Here is a 16,939-nt window from a genome sequence, read left to right on the forward strand (position 1 = left end):
TTCTTATATATTCCCTTCCATCCCCCCTTTCCTTTCTTGTCCTCTTTCGTCTCCCCTTCTTCCTTTCCTCCTCTTTTTTTCCTTCCTCTTAATCGTTTTCTTCCTTTCTTCATATTCCTTTCATTCAATCATCTTCGTCTTTTTCTCTCTTTTCTTCTCTATTCCTTGTTTTCTTCATTCTTTTATATTCCCTTCCGTGTCCCTCCTTCCCTTCCTTCTCTTTTTCTCCTCCTTTTCTTTCTCTCTTTTCATATCCTCTTCGTCTCCCTTCTTCCCTCCCCCTTTCTCCCTCATTCTCTCCCTTCGTTCACACCCATCTCCATCTCCGTCCTTCCTTCTCTTCCCCTTCCTCCCTCCCTTCCTCTTCCCTTCACTATCCATTCGTTCTCCCTCTCCCTCCATCCCCTTCCCTTACCTCCCTTTCCCTTTCTTCTCCTACCTACCCATTCACTCAGCATCCCTTCACCTGTTACACACACACACACACACACACACACACACACACACACACACACACACACACACACACACACACACACACACACACACACACACACACACACACACTTTATTTATGTTACTCTATAAAGTCTAAAAAAAAAAAAAGTAATGTGGGTATGTTTATTTTCGTCTTTTTTCAGCATTAGGATGGGAGGAGGAGGAGGAGGAGGAGGATGGAAGGGGAGGAGAGGGGGAGGAGGAGGAGGAGGAGGAGGAGGAGGAGGAGGAGGAGGAGGAGGAGGAGAGGAGGAGGAGGAGGAGGAGTCACCATTACCATACAACCACGTGATAACTTTTTTTTATTGTATGCTCTCTCTCTCTCTCTCTCTCTCTCTCTCTCTCTCTCTCTCTCTCTCTCTCTCTCTCTCTCTCTCTCTCTCTCTCTCTCACCTGGGGGTCAAGGAGGTCATTAACGAGGCACACCTGCGCTCAGCCTCGCCAGGTAACCCTCAGGTGAGAAGAGGAGGAAGAGGAAGAAAGAGGAAGAGGAGGAAGAGGAAGAAAGAGGAAGAAAGGAAGAAGTGACAAGATGGGAACTGAGGAGGAAGAGAAGGTGGCTAGAGAATGCAAAAAAAAAAAAAAAAAACTAATCAACGGTGTGTGTGTGTGTGTGTGTGTGTGTGTGTGTGTGTGTGTGTGTGTGTGTGTGATAATGAGGTTTTTGAATAACACATCTTTCTCTCTCATTTCCAGGTGCTCATGGCGAGTCTTCTTGGCGCTGGCACTCGTCACCGTCGTTGTGGTGAGTAGCGGGGGGCACCGGGCAGCAGGGAGGGAGACGGGAGGGCATGGGTGTGAGGGAGGGAAGGGAGGAAGGTAACCAGATAGGAAGCAAAGTTGAAAGATTGTCGTACTCAGCCTTTTATATTCACCAACTTCCGACCCCATAACTGTCTCCTGGGCCTCAATAACGAGATTCATTTATATTTATGGTTAAAATAGTTAATTCCTGATGTTTCTTGGCAATACTTAGGCGTCAGAAACCGGTAAATACTATGCTCTGAGTACGATAATCTGGCAGCGGTGATAGGAAGATAACTAGATAGAAAGATAGATAGAAAGATAGAAAGAAAGAATGAGAATAGAAGAAAGACAGAGATTGACAGATAGATGGGTAGATAGATAGAATGATAGATAGAAAGGAAGAAAGAAAGGAAGGAAGGAAGGAAGGGAAAGCAAGGAGGAAGGAAGGAAGATAACTAGATAGAAAAAAATAGATAGAACGATAGAAAGAAAGAATGAGAATAGAAGAAAGACAGAAAGATAGAAAGACAAAGATAGAGAGATAGAGGGGTAGATAGATAGAAAAGAAGAAAGCAAGGAGGAAGATAACCAGATAGTAAGATAATTTGATAGAAAGATAGATAGAACGGTTGAAAGCAAAGGAAAGAAAGGAAGAATGAAAGAAAGATAGACAGATAGATGGTTAAGTATAGCTAGAATGGTAGACAGAAAGAAAGGAAGGAAAGAAGTGAAGAAAAGCATTTTATTTTTCTTCCTTTCTCTTATACATTTTTTTCTTCACTCATTCTGTCACCTCTCACACCTTTGCTATTTCCTCTTCCACCCCCTTCCCTTCCCTTCCCTTCCCTTCCCTTCCCTACCCTTCCCTTCCCTTCCCTTCCCTTCCCTTCCCTTCCCTTCCCTACCCACTCCTCCCCTCTTCTCTCTACCCATCCCTGCTCTACTCTACTCTCCCCTACCCTACCCACACCTTCCCTTCCCTCCCCATTCCCTTCCTTCCCTTCCTCCAATCCCTCATCTCCCATGGCCATCCTTCTTCATGTCCGTCACGAATACAAGCTTTCCTCTCTCCCTCCTTCCCTTCCTCCCTCCCTCCCTCCCTCGGTCGTATGTCACCTTGCCCATTTCCATAGTAAGGTCACGCCCCCTAACGTCGCCTGGGGTAATGGGGAAGGGGGAAGGGGAGGTGATGGGGGGAAGGGGGACGAAGGGAACAGGTGTCTTGAGTGTGTGTGTGTCGAGGCGGTAATGAATGGGCAGGTGAGGATGAGGAGCCAGGCAGGTGTGTTGGAAGGAGGAGGAGGAGGAGGAGAAGAAGAGGAGGAGGGGGAGTGTGGTGGAGGAGGAGGAGGAGGAGGAGGGGGAGTGTGGTGGTGGTGGTGGTGGTAGTGTTCTTTTTCTTCTTTTCTCTTTCTTCATTTTCTTCCTATTCTTCTTATTTATTCTTCTATTTCTCCTCCTCCTTATTTTCAGCATCATTATCATTTTTTTTATTATAGTAGCAGTAGTAGTAGTAGTAGTAATAGTAGTAGTAGTAGTAGTAGTAGAAGTAGTAGTAGTAATAGTAGTAGGTTAGGTTAGGTTAGGCTAGGGTAGGTTAGGTTAGGTTAGGTTAGGTTAGATTAGATTAGGTTAGGTTAGGTTAGGTTAAGTTAGGTTAAGGTAGATTAGGTTAGGTTTGGTTAGGTTAGGTTTGGTTAGGTTAGGTTAGGCTAGGTTAGGTTAGGTTAGGTTAGGTTAGGTTAGGTTTGGTTAGGTTAGGTTAGGTTAGGTTAGGTTAGGTTAGATTAGATTTGGTTAGGTTAGGTTAGGTTAGGTTAGGCTGGGTTAGGCTAGCTTAGGTGAGGCTAGGTTAGATTAGGTTAGGTTAGGTTTGGTTAGGTTTGGTTAGATTAGGTTAGGTTAGGTTTGGTTAGGTTAGGTTTGGTTAGGCTAGGTTTGGTTAGGTTAGGTTAGTTTTTTTCTATAGCAGTTGTACCATCCCTCTTTCTTGGCCCAGCGTCGCAGGTCAGGTGGTTTGTGGGGAGGCTTCTTAGGATTTCCAAGACTATCGTAAATAACAACTCCACTATCCTCCTTCCATCCTCTGTGTACAGGGTTTGGGGCCTCCGCTCACGTAAATATAAGTTGAATAGAAAATAAAAATCCCTTCCCTCTCTTCCTTCCCTTGGTGTTGCCTCATACATTCCCCCTTCCTTCACTTCCCTTGATTTATCTCATACATTCCTTCTCTCCCTTCCTTCCTTCTCTTCAAAGTCGCCTCCCGGAATCTCCTCTCTTTTCAGGGCCGTAATTTTTAGGGGGGTAAGGGGAGCTGTAGTCCTCTCATGTTTTCTATATCGGTCTAAAAATGGAAGGAAAAACACACTCATACCATACCATACCATACCATACCCCTAAAAGTAGCTATTAAAAAAAAATACCAAAATCTTATGAACTTATGATACCCTCTGCCCCCCTCCACTCCCCCATCCCCCCCGAAAAGTACCAAAATTACGGGCCTGTTTCCCTTCCTTCCTTCCTTATCTGACTCTAGTCGCTATAACTCTGCGGAAGAAGTAGCCCTTTTTCACATGCGTATAGCCTTTCGCGCTCAATTCTACGGGAAAAACTAACCCTAATTCACACATTTCTGAACGTATACACAAATATAACTATCAACTTGTCTATCCTGATTATCCTGAGTCATTATTTCAATCCTACAGGTGGTAGCAGCCCTCTGTCACATGTCTAAAGCCTTTCATCCTCAATTCTATCTGAAAACAAACCTCCTTGTCATCCATTTCCCTTGAACTTGAACTCTGTCAGGAGGAGGGTATCAGGACACCTCTCCTCCCGAAATTGACCTCTCTTTTTTGGCCACTCCTTTGACTTCTATTCAGGAGCAGCAAGTAGCGGGCTTTTTTTTATATTTTTCTTTACGCCCTTGAACTTTTTTTTTTTACAACAAAGGAGACAGCTTAAGGGCACAAAAAAAGTAAACAATAATATAAAAAAAAGCACGCTACTCGCTGCTCACAAAAAGAATCCAAAGAGGTGGCCGAAAGAGAGGTCACCTTTGCCGTAAAAAAAAAAATATCTCGTCTATCCTTCTATCCTATCAATTATTCCCTATCCCACAGGTCGAGGAGTGCACCGGGGTAGCCGTGGAAACAACCCACCTCCACCACCACCGTAACCGCCACCACCACCACCGCCGCCACCACCACCACCACCACCAGCAGCAACAGGGCAAGATTCCCATCCCCGTCAGCAGCAGCAACCTGGAGTACGAGGCGGCGGAGGACAGCGGCAGCACGCGGGATAAACGGCAGGGCTGGACGAGCGAGTGGGAGAGCGGGCCGTGGGGGGAGTGGTCAGTGCCCTCCCCTTGCTCCAGGACCTGTGGCGGCGGGGTCAACTACAGGACCAGAACGTGTCAGGGCGCCAGGTGAGGAGGAGGAGAAGAAGGGAGAAGAGAAGGAGGAGGAGGAGGAGGAGGAAAACGAAGTGTGTGTTTTGTGTCTTCTCTCTCTCTCTCTCTCTCTCTCTCTCCCCATCTATCTATCTATCTATCTATCTACATCTAATTATAAAGAGTTAAATGATGATATAAAAAATAGTATAGAAAAATTGAATGTTATATGTCTTTATTTTTCTAGAATAGCTTAATTATTATGGATTTCTGTTTATTATTATTATTATTATTATTATTATTATTATTATTATTATTATTATTATTATTATTATTATTATTATTATTGTTCTATAGTTTTTTGTTATTTGTCTGTTTATATGTGCAGAAAAAGACTTATATACTATGCTGGTTATTATGTTATGTATATACTAATGACTGTGTGTGTGTGTGTGTGTGTGTGTGTGTGTCTTTGCAGCAGCGAGCAATGCGTCGGCAAGACCAAGAAGTACGAGTCCTGCAACAATGAGGTGAGTCACTTCTTACGTTGAAGGGAAGACATACTTTAATTAATCCCAAACTCGCTTCAATATCAACATTCAATACCAACTCACCTTATCTTTATTTTTTTATTTAATTTCTTTCTTTATTTATTATCCGTCCCTTAACCTTCCCTGACCTCACACTACCTCCACAGCCGTGTCCCGAGGGCTCGATAGACTTCCGCACGGAGCAGTGTCAACGCTACAACGACGTTCCCTTCGAGGGCAAATACTACAGGTAGGTGACTCGTCGGCCCTTCTATTAATTGCCACTTGTACTTGACTTCTTATTTGCCCCGTATATGAAGGCAGCAGGGAGAGACGGGCAGCATAAGGACTTCACAGCATCATCGCCCGGGAATCGCAACTCCGGGAAAGCTTAGAAGTATATTGTATGCCTTTCTTTCCTCTCATAACTACATATATATTGCCTCTTTTTCCATGTATTTTCTTAGCTAAGGTGAAATGGTTATGAAATGTTATATGTAATCATCTCTGTACTCTATTCAGGAGCAGTAAGTAGCGGGTTTTTGTTTTTGTTTTTCATTATTGTTTTCTTCTTTTTTTTTTACGCCCTTGAACTGTCTTCTCTGCTGTAAAAGAAAAAAATGTTTTCTTCCTATTTTCTACCCATTTTTCTTTTCTTCCTTTTTTTCAGCTAAGGGCAGATGATAAAACTTGTCTTCATGTTTTCTTCTTATTTTTCTTCCTGTCTATTTATTTTTTTTTATTTTATTTTGTTTTGTAAGGGTTCAGTGGCATTTATAGACATTCTCCTCCATATGGTTCTAAGGTTTTTGTTTTACTGTTTTAAGGTCCAGTGATGAATCTTCCCAATGGCTTGATGAATTTCTCTACGCATATTTCTAAGTGTTAAGAAGTTAGGTGTAATGATGACTCTGGTTGATATTATAAGACACATTCGCTTCTCACAGCATCTATTTCTAAAGGTCAAAGAAGGGGTCAGTCAGGCTCTAATGAGTGTTTCTTCAGGTTCATGGTACAGAAGAAGGCTCAAACTATCACCAGAGTCATAAAACTACTCCTGGAAATGCTCACAACTCCTACGAAAGCCTTGTCAAATATGTGTTCTTGTGCGATGAAATGTCTTATGGTACGACCCTTTAAGTGTTGAGATGTCGGGTGTAACGCTGCCTCTCCTGGGGGCCGTAATAACCTGTGAGTTGGGGTGTTTCAGTTGGGAGTCATTCGTGGGGGACCCTGATAAGTGTGCCCTCCACTGCCAGCCCAAGCAGTCCAGGTATTGGTGAAGCGATTGCCTCTTTCCTATAAACTCTCCCATGCCGCGGCAATAAAGGCATGCCCTGCGCTTAGTGGCCAGATCAGCATGCATGGGTCAGCCCCGCCGGCCGCACACCCTCAGGAGACGTGGGCTGTGTCGTGTCGGCACATAAACGTGGCAGATATAGTCCCAGATAGCCCTAGATCCCTTGCCAGGACGAAGGTGCATGCCTCTCGTGTAGCATAAGAAAGCAGGGTGGGTGGTTATTTGAAAATGGCCCAGAGATGTCAATGAAAGGATCTCAAAATGGCTCTCAGGGTCTGTGTTTTTTTTCATTCAACAAAAATTTTAAGGAGGGTTGGGAGGCCTCCTCAAAATACCCTGATGTTGAAGGGGAGCCAATCCTCTTCAGCCCCAGAATCTTCACTTCACCGCTGTTGCATGCTGGTGGACAAGGCACCATCACTGTGTCCTCCACTAAACCAGAAAAATAGACTAGAAAATACAAACTAGAAAAAAATATATGTGAGCTAAAAGAAATATTTTATGTAAATATAAAAATGTTGATTCAGTGTTCATCCTAAAGATTACAATTTTGCTTCTTTATACTTTTGTGCCGTATTGTTCACACATAGCAGTGCCACTATAAACACTTGCCTGCGTCATGACGGGCTGGGGTTGACTACCATCTAGGCCCCTCAAGAAAAGCCTACCGGCGCTATAGGCGTACACGTAAAAAATAATAAAAATAAAAATAAATAAAAATGAATAAAAAATAAATAAAAAATAAAAAATTCTCCATATATCAGATAAGCTTTTATTACTCTGAATTTGCCAATTGGATGAACTAATGTTTATTTTGAACACTACTTTGGCCGTATGGTTGTTTGAATGTTTTCAGCGTCTGACACAACAAGTGATGCCGTGCCTCCTGGTCTAAGTTTAAGGTCACTTTTTCACAGCAAATCAACAGCAGTTTTAAGTTTTTTCATAATATTAAAATATAGTTCAGGAAAGTTAAAGCTTCCTTAGCCATTTAGTGTGCAGGCTGCATGGTGTGAGTGTGTGTTTTTAAGCATGCCATCAGGGAATTCCATAAATTACTTTTAGTCACATGCCACACGGGGAACATTTAAACTCATCAGTGCCTGAACTTAAACATGAATATAAATACAAATGTGTCTGCTGTGCACTTAGTAACTCACACAAACGGTTTCCATAAAGTATTATTATTATATTATGCAAATCAAGATAAAGGTTAGTAATAGTTAATTAGAATAGTTAATAATAGTTCATTAGAATACACTAATAAACCTGAGCACAGTGAAGGAGGTGTTGTGATGTGCATGGCCGAGGCAGGAACACAAGCCTTTGATAAACAGCTTCTCAACCCCATCAGATGCTGGTTCATATTAAAGATTTGCTTAAACATTATATCAATCATTGTATTTTCATGTGTTGTGTACTCTTTTTCCTTTGTCTGTTGCTTTAAAACAATTACATATTTAAGTTTATATGAACTGTATGAAATAAAGTGATGGTCAAGTCTATAATCAGCCAGGCAGATTTAAAAGGATGACATTTTCATTTAAGTTCTGTTTGTCTCCTTTACCATATACTAAATATTTTTTCACATGCACATACAAATTTTCACTCCATATAAACCTGTCCCACATGTACTCCTGTCTGTTTTTCTACACTAGTGATGGAGCGTCTTCAATCTTGACTCAATTTATATCATACATGTCAAATTATTCACACTTGCCATTGACTGGGAATAACACAAGAAAACGGTACGTATATAAACACTCACTCCCCATGTTGACAGCTGGGTGCCGCACTACAAGGCCCCGAAGAAGTGTGAGTTGAACTGCCAGCCTGAGGGGGAGAGGTTCTACTTCCGCCACGCCCTCAAGGTGGTGGACGGCACACCCTGCGACAATGAAGGCTTTGACGTGTGTGTGGATGGCCAGTGCATGGTAGGTTTGGGGGCCGTGTCAGGGAGAAGGACTGAGGTTTGACTAGATTAGGTTTTTGTTATTGTGGGGTGGTGGTCTAGTGGGTTAGATTTTTATTATTCTTTGGTATTGTGGTCTAGTCTAGTTGGTTGGAGCATCAGGCCATGAAAGCATAAAGCCAGGGCGAGGAGATTTGAAACCCAGCTCTGCCAGGTAACATCAGGAAGGGTATTCATCGTCAAACCCCGAGCCAACACCTCCCAAACAGCAACCTTCCATAACATGGGTAAAAATTTACAAGACAAAGAAGAAGAAGGGAATCAAACTAAGAGCACACATGTCCTAACTAACACAAGATCTAATACATGGGTCATTAGTGAAGCAATCTAAGAAAAACTCACCCAAAATTGATCTAGTCTCAAATAACACAACCCACTGAATAACATAAACTGCTTAATGAGATTCAAAGTCAAACAAGCAAAATAAAAGGCAGCCCAGAGGTTACATATACTGAAAAGCAGAAACTCAGATACCATGAACTCACACATCCACTGAATTCTATCCGTGAACCTATTTTTCCTTCTAGCCTGTCGGGTGTGACCTCATCCTGGGGTCATCGGCGCGGGAGGACAAGTGTCGCGTGTGTGGCGGCGACAGCTCCACCTGCAACACCATCAAGGGAGACTTCATGCAGGAGACGCTCACGGTGGGCTACAACGACATCGTGCTCATCCCCGCCGGCGCCACAAGCATCTACGTGGAGGAGCTGGAGGCCACCAACAACTACCTCGGTAAGGGAACGAAGACCAGTATTCCAAGACACCTTCGGCTCTTACACCAACCATTTTTAACCCGTCAGCTACAATTGCCACGGATTATGCCTCACTGGTAGCCTGGTAACATATACTCCCAGGTCTTTCTCTGCCTCTGTGGTGGATAGTGGAGTGTTTCCCATGTGGTATTGGTATGCTGGATATCCCCTCCCAAGGTGCAGGACTTTACATTCTTCTTCATTGAATTGTAGCAGCCACTTGTTGCTCCATTCCTGTATCTTGGTGATGTCTTGTAGGAAATCCACAGTCAAGGGGTTAATGAGAGGGCATCAGTTGAAAAAGAAAAAAATATATAGACCCAAACAGAGTCCCCTTGATGAGCAGACGTGGATATGGAGAATAAAGTTGACAGTGATAGTGACAGTAAAGTAAGGAGAATGATAAAGCAAAGGAGGTACAAAACAATGCCTCATAAGTTAACAGGCGGGTATTGACTTAGAGGCTGCCTTCTTTTGTTTTGCTTGTACGACTCCGAATTTCATTGAGCATAGTAACCTGAACCCAACATCCTACCTGAGGATTAACATCGCACTTGACCTCACCGCCATCTGGAAGAATCCGCCCTGCAAAGACTCCGAATTTCATTGAGCATAGTTGGGTACAGCAAGCAGGATATGTATCACTTAAGTCTGTGCATCTCAAATATCCCACATTGCCATCAACTTCCACTTTTCCAGCCGTCAGAAACACCACCGGACACTTCTACCTCAACGGCAACTGGAGAATTGACTTCCCACGAGCGAGGAGGTTCGCCGGCACGACCTTCCACTATGAGAGGAAGAACAATGGCGGCGTTGGAATCTTTGCCCCTGAAATCCTCCGTGCTCAAGGCCCCACCACTGAGCCTCTCTTCATCGTGGTGGGTACAGGCAACCAACTCTGAGGTGTTACTGAAAGGTGTATCAGTTAACCCTTAGACGGTTGTAGAACTATATATAGACGGTCCAAAATTCAGTCAGTCAGTTTTGTATTGCAGAAATATATAAACGCATCCAGATTGCGGTAGAATCTATTTATAGACGATAGTTAAAACACCTCTTATGCTGTGTAACTATATTCATGTTACGGTCTGAAGGTCGGCAATGACTATATATAGACGATTCATACTGCCATCGTCTAAGGGTTAAGTACCAATCTTTTTAGCCGGATATGTAAGGAGTATGTGTCTGTGTCCTCAGCTTCTGTACCAAGAGGGCAACCGGGGCGTCTCCTACGAGTACAGCGTCCCGAAGGGGGTGACGCAGTCCGAGGCAGAGACCTATGACTGGATCTTCGGCACCTTCGGGGAGTGCTCGGAGGAGTGCGGTGGCGGTGAGTGACTTCCTTGCCGCACAGTATTCTCCGTCATTTCTCCTCCTTTTGAAATAGTAGCTTTGCAGACTTTTTTTCCCCTTTTTCCCTTTTATTCCTTTCTTTTGTTATAGGTTTGCTCTTGACTACTTTCTCTGATGTAAAAATAAATAAATAAATAAAAAATAACATACCATACCCGACCGAATCCCTATCATGATGTCAAACAGTAGCACCAAGGTTTTATTTTCTCTTCGCAATCTTTCAGGTCACCAGGTTCGGAATGTGACCTGCGCCCGCACCAGTGACTTTGAGCCCGTGTCCGAGTACCTGTGTGACCCTCGAACCCGGCCCGAGACCAACAGGACCTGCAATGACCAACCATGCGATGCCAGGTCAGTAAGCTGGAGTTTGCTGAAGACAGAATCAGCTGGAGTTTGGCAGATCCTGTTGATATTTGTTTGTTTTGTGATGTAATTTTGTCATAAGAAGGTTTTTCCTCCATATATATTTTAACTGAATTACTTGTCAATTTTCCACGCTTTCTCACTGTTCTGTACAATGTTATACCATCTCTTAAACACCACCATATATTTTACTCACTTTTGTAATCATATTTTGTCAAAGAAAATTCGTCCACAATACATATATTTTTTTTTTACTGTATCACTCATCCGTTTTCTATGGTTCCTCACTGTTCTTTACAAATTTCTATCATCTTTGACGTTGCCATGTACTGTCCTCATCAAGTTCACTCATGAGTTCTTTCTTCATTCTTCTTTTCTCACTCAGTTCTTGCATTGTGAGCACGCCACATGACTTTTGTTTACTTTACATGTTCGTCAATTCACAGTCCCCATTCACTTTGGTATTCTTATTAGGAAAACAAAAACACCTTGAAAATTGAGCCAAAGTACAGCTCTTTTTTTTCTCTTTTCTCTTTTTTTCCCCCTCTTTTTTTTCTTTCCTTGGTCTTTCCCTGCTCATGCCACATTCACGAGAGTTCAAACACCCTGCAGCTGGGAGGTCGGGGACTGGACGCCTTGCACCACCTCCTGCGGCACCCAGGGCTGGCAGTTCCGTCACGTGTATTGCGGCCAGAAGTTCACCGAGGGCCGGCTGTCTGTGGTCAACGACTCCGTCTGCACCGAGCCCCTGGGCGCTGCTCCCCCGAGTGTGAGGGAGTGCAACCAGGGGGCCATGTGTGCGTCCTGGCATGTGGGAGACTGGACCCCTGTGAGTATTATCTTATGCAAACCTATAGTGCCAGTAACTCGTATTATTACTATTAGTAAGAGCCATGAAAGGGCATTAGAGGAAAATCATAACTTCATAAAGGCCCAAACAGAGTCTCTTTAGTCCCTTTAATGAGCAGAGATGTGAAAAATAAAAGAGACATTGACAGTAAAGCCTAACCTAATCTAACCTAACCTAACCTAACCTAACCTAACCTAACCTAACCTAACCTAACCTAACCTAACCTAACCTAGAGTAAGCAATATTTTATTACTATTATTTTTGAGATCTATGAAAGAGCACCAAGAATAGCCAGAAATTCGTATAGGGCCAAACAGAGTCCCCTTGATGAGCGGACGTGAAAAATAAGAGACAGTGAACGTAAAGTAAAGAGAGATTATAGAGTAAGGACTATAATCTTATTCCTGGCCTTAGTACTGATAATGTGTATTTTATTATGATAGACCCAAATAGAGTCTCTGCAATGAGCGAACACACGATTTTACTGATAGGATAGGATTTCAGTGATTAGCCCAAGGTAGTGACGCTATGCTATGTAAGGTTTAATGAAGGTCTTTCCCTCCCCTTAGTGCAACAAGCTGTGTGGTGTCGGACGTCAGCACCGGAAGGTCATGTGTCACGTGATGAGGGAGGATGAAGTGGAGGTTCTCGAGGACAGCCAGTGTTCCGAGGAGAAGCCAGAGAATGAGAAGCCATGTGAGCAGATCCCATGTGGCGGTGTGGACTGGATCACCTCAGACTGGAGTGGGGTGAGTTCTCTGTTCTTTGTTCGGTGTGAGGGAGCTGGATAGTGCCTGTTCAAAAGAAACTAATACTCTTCCTTACATATTTCTTTACCTAGATTGATATGAAGTGTTTAGTTAGACGGGCAAATTTTTACTTAGAAATTTGTAGTTGCTTATGCTTGTGAGGGAGCTGGATAAAAATAGTGCCTGTTCATAAGAAACTAATACTCTTCATTACATATTTCTTTACCTAGATTGATATGAAGTGTTTAGTTAGTTAAATTTTTACTTAGAAATTTGTAGTTGCATTTGTTTGTGAGGGAGCTGGATAAAAATAGTGCCTGTTCATAAGAAACTAATACTCTTCCTTACATATTTCTTTACCTAGATTGATATGAAGTGTTTAGTTAGTTAAATTTTTACTTAGAAATTTGTAGTTGCATTTGTTTGTGAGGGAGCTGGATAAAAATAGTGCCTGTTCATAAGAAACTAATACTCTTCCTTACATATTTCTTTACCTAGATTGATATGAAGTTGTTAGTTTAATAAAAATTTTAGAAAAAAATTGTTATTGCATTTGTTTGTAAAAAAATACTCTTCACTACATATTTCTTTACCTAAATAGATATGAAGTGTTTAGTTAGACGGGCAAATTTTGACTTAGAAATTTGCAGTCGCTTTTGTTATTCTTATCAGGCTGGATATACTTAATACCTATTCAAAAGAAACGATTAGTCTTCATTGCATGCAACTTAACCTAGGTAGACATGAAGTATGGAATTAGACAGGGCATTTGTTACTTAGAAATTGTACTTGCTTTTGTTATTCTTGGTATTTTCAGTAAGTATTTTCTTAACCCGGTAGCAGCGATGGGCCAAATTTGTGGCTTTACCGTGTAGCAGTGACGGGCCAAATTTGTGGCTTTACCGTGTAGCAGCAGTGACAGACCAAATTTGTGCCATGATATAAACCCCCTAAAATAGATGACACATAAACGGCTCACAAATGCTTCGATATGTATATTATGAAATGGTTTGTGTGAGTGATGATTTTTTTCTCATTTTTCTCGCTTAGAGGGACCATTAAGAAACACAATCCCCGCTGCTACCGGGTTAAGGGTCTAGTCTACATTACAGGCCATTTTTTACTTAGAAATTGTAGTTGCTATTGTTATTCTTAGTATTTCAAATAGGTGTTTTCTGAAGGCTCTAGTGTACTGTGCATCATACTTGCTTGAGAGTCCACAGTTCATTGAAGCGACAACATAACTCTTGCAGTGCGGTGTGACGTGCGACCAAGCCCAGGAGTCCCGGTCAGCCCTGTGTGTGAGCCAGAAGGGCGTGGTGGTCAAGGAGGAGTACTGCTCGGCTGCTCGCAGACCCGAACTCTCCCGCAACTGCACAGATATCGAGCCGTGTGAATACAAGTGGTACGCCTCGGAGTGGAGCGAGGTGAGGAGGCTGATGGTGGTATTTCCTTAATATGTTTTTGCAGTCTTTATTTATTTCCTTTTTTTATTTATTTATTTATTTGTTGTAAGTTATTTTATCTTTCCTTATCTTTCCTTCTTTCTTACTCAGTTCATTTTATTCATTTGTGCATTAATTTTCACTTTTTTATGTATTTTTGTTATTTATTCTATTTCTTTATTTTTATTTATTTTATTTATGCCGTGGGAGTACAAGTGTTAGCCTCGGAGTGGAGCGAGGTGGTTGCTCGATACTGCTAGCAATTCTTTAAGAGGTATTTCTCCATGTCCTCCTAGTCATTCCTTTCACCAGTAAACTCTAGAACTTCCCACTTTCCTCTGTGTTTCTTCTTTCAAGTGGTGAGTGGCAAGGCACCTCATAACAAACAAAAACTGACCATTCTTTTGCAATCTTCCTGTCTTTTGTTTTCCTTTGTGTGTGTGTGTAACATCAGCGATAGAAGCCACTTTTGTTAGCAGTTTTACAGGCCATTTGTCTTTTTAAATCTTCTTTTGTGTATGTAGGAGCAATGTTACAGGTCACTTTTGTGTGTGTTCTTGTGTTCTTTGTTATTCCTAATCTGTGTACTAATCGGAAAGGTATCTAGATAGCCGCTAATGCCTCTTCCTCTACCTGTGTCTCAAATTAACCTTCCTTTCCCAGTGCTCTGCTGAGTGTGGCCTTGGAGTGGTGTCCCGAGAGGTCTTCTGTGGCAAGCGAAACAAGAACAAGGTCATGGTGGTGGATGAGAGCAACTGCGACGCCGACAAGCGATTCAATGACACCAAGGAATGCAACTCAACCGGCTCCTGTGAAGCCAAGTGGTACGCCGGGCCATGGAGCCGGGTGAGTGCGGGGGACGAGTTTTCCCATTATAATTTTTACCCTCAGATAGTTTTTCTAAGTTTTTCCAATATTATTTTTACCCTCTCGGATGATGATTTTTTCCAGTAATTTTCAGACCCTATTTTATGTTTCTGGAAAGTCAGTCATTCGATCAGTCAGTCATTCATGCAGTCAATCACTCAATCAGTTAGTCAGTCTTTATCCCAATGTAATTTTCACACCCTGTTTAATGTTTTTGGAAAGTCAGTCAGTCAGTCAATCCATCAGTTATTCAGTCAATCCGTCAATCAGTCACTCGGTTTTTCCAACTTAATTTTCTTTGCCTATTTTATACTGTTATTTGAAAGTCAGGCAGGCACTCGATCAATCAGTTAATCAGTTAATCAGGGAAGTACACATGGTAGACAAAGGATAAGTTTGCTATGAGCTGTAGATACAAAAAAATGTCTTGCAGATTTGATAATGTTTTTTACTCTTGGTTTTCATGCTGCTCTGTAGGGGTCATGGTAAGCCTTTCCCTCAACTTTGAATATAGAAAATATGACAGTAATTACACCATAGTCTGCTCACTTAAGTCTGACCCAAGCTGACAACATAAACCTAAGGATGTTCGTGAGCACAGTGCAGATTAGCAGAAAGTGGTGCGTGAGATAAACACAAGCAGAGGTTAAAGAAAACTTGGAAGCCATAACAGTAGCCAATCAGCACTCAGCTTGCAAACACGCTTAGGTTTATGTTGTCAGCTTGGGTCAGACTTAAGTGAATAGACTATAGTAGAAAAAAGGTTCTGGTTCGTGATATGCTGTATTGAGGAGTGACATTACAACCCATCCCAAAAATGATAATATCCATGTAAATTTTGACTTTATCTATCTTAGCCTTCAGAATGTGTCCTAAAATTCAACCTTTGACGCATATAGAGAGTAAGATCCAGATTCTCAGATGCTCTCGACTCTAACAACAACAAACATTCTCAAAGTCCACAATGGAGATTAATCAGATTCTTATGAGTGCTTTTCACATTCATGGTGCAGAAGCCTTGTCAAACTATCACTGGGCTCATAAAACTACCCGTGGAAATACTAACACAACCTCTTCAAAAGCCTATCTGGGTGTGTGAGCTCTGAAACGTTTTAGTACTGTAGTGCGGCGACTAGGTCTGATAAGGGAGCCTCCCATAACCTCTTTGGCTGACTCGGTAAGGAGTGGCTCTCCCGTCATGCTGGTCGCGGGTTCAATCCCAGGCAGCCGGCGAATACCCTCTCCTTGTCTTGATTAATTTCTCATTTGTTTCGATACACTCAGAGGACGTGTGGGGCTGAGAGAATAGTAGAAAAGAGAAAATCAAATCTTGGGGCATGACTATATGAGCTTGAGTCTAACAGTATGATAAGTCCTTCTGTCCATGCTCCCCTAGTGTGACAAGCAGTGTGGCGGTGGGACCAAGAACCGCAAGATCTTCTGCTACCTCGGGGACAAGATGGCGAAGCTGCAGTGTGACGTGAACAGCATCCTCTACTCCATCGACACCTGCAACAACAACCCATGTGGCGATGGTGTGTATATCTCTTTTCTTACCTTGTCTCTCACTACACCAAAAAACAAGACTTAAGCAAGAGTCAAACATCCGTAACCTCACTTAACCTTAACTCCACACACCCACACATGTTAACCTAATGTATTCCTGCGTCCCTGCTGACCCCTACTTGTTTTTCAGATGAGGTGATTGGTGGTGACCTGGAGAGTGAGGACGAAATATGCGAGGAAGAGGAGGACGGGGAGGAGGTAAAGTGAACTATTGCTTGTATGCATTATAACCAAACCAGACCCACACTAACGCCCATATGACAAGCTCTCCCTTCCTTGGACACTCCTTTGACATCATGACAAGTCCACTATAAGCTTTCTATGAACAACTACAGAATGAGGCTAACATATTTATTTTCTCAGACCTATTATGGCACAAATAGGCCAAGAAGGAAGTAATGATATATTTTCTTCATTCTGCAGAAGGATAAAGATGAGAAAGAAAAGGAAGAGGAGATTGAAGACTCTAGCGAAGCTGAGAGTAACTCATCGGTAAGTATTATGGTCTGAGTCTTGCCTTGGTCCTGAGTCTTGTTATAACTAAAAAAAA

General features: G+C 42.5%; 1 protein-coding gene across 1 annotated transcript in view; it reads left to right on the forward strand.

Annotated features, from left to right (window-relative positions):
- LOC126980200 (papilin-like) overlaps positions 1 to 16,939 on the forward strand; it is a 43,074-nt gene that overhangs the window by 1,094 nt on the left and 25,041 nt on the right. The window contains exons 2-18 of the mRNA XM_050829833.1: positions 1,195 to 1,243; positions 4,368 to 4,675; positions 5,118 to 5,169; positions 5,337 to 5,419; positions 6,380 to 6,442; positions 8,253 to 8,403; positions 8,969 to 9,173; positions 9,893 to 10,074; positions 10,394 to 10,526; positions 10,774 to 10,900; positions 11,525 to 11,741; positions 12,332 to 12,511; positions 13,765 to 13,938; positions 14,620 to 14,802; positions 16,220 to 16,358; positions 16,520 to 16,587; positions 16,813 to 16,881. Coding sequence (XP_050685790.1) covers positions 1,195 to 1,243; positions 4,368 to 4,675; positions 5,118 to 5,169; positions 5,337 to 5,419; positions 6,380 to 6,442; positions 8,253 to 8,403; positions 8,969 to 9,173; positions 9,893 to 10,074; positions 10,394 to 10,526; positions 10,774 to 10,900; positions 11,525 to 11,741; positions 12,332 to 12,511; positions 13,765 to 13,938; positions 14,620 to 14,802; positions 16,220 to 16,358; positions 16,520 to 16,587; positions 16,813 to 16,881 — 2,383 coding nt within the window. The remainder of the gene's footprint in view (positions 1 to 1,194; positions 1,244 to 4,367; positions 4,676 to 5,117; positions 5,170 to 5,336; positions 5,420 to 6,379; positions 6,443 to 8,252; positions 8,404 to 8,968; positions 9,174 to 9,892; positions 10,075 to 10,393; positions 10,527 to 10,773; positions 10,901 to 11,524; positions 11,742 to 12,331; positions 12,512 to 13,764; positions 13,939 to 14,619; positions 14,803 to 16,219; positions 16,359 to 16,519; positions 16,588 to 16,812; positions 16,882 to 16,939) is intronic.

The sequence above is a fragment of the Eriocheir sinensis genome, chromosome 43, assembly GCF_024679095.1.
Source record: "Eriocheir sinensis breed Jianghai 21 chromosome 43, ASM2467909v1, whole genome shotgun sequence".
NCBI classification, from domain to species: domain Eukaryota; kingdom Metazoa; phylum Arthropoda; class Malacostraca; order Decapoda; family Varunidae; genus Eriocheir; species Eriocheir sinensis.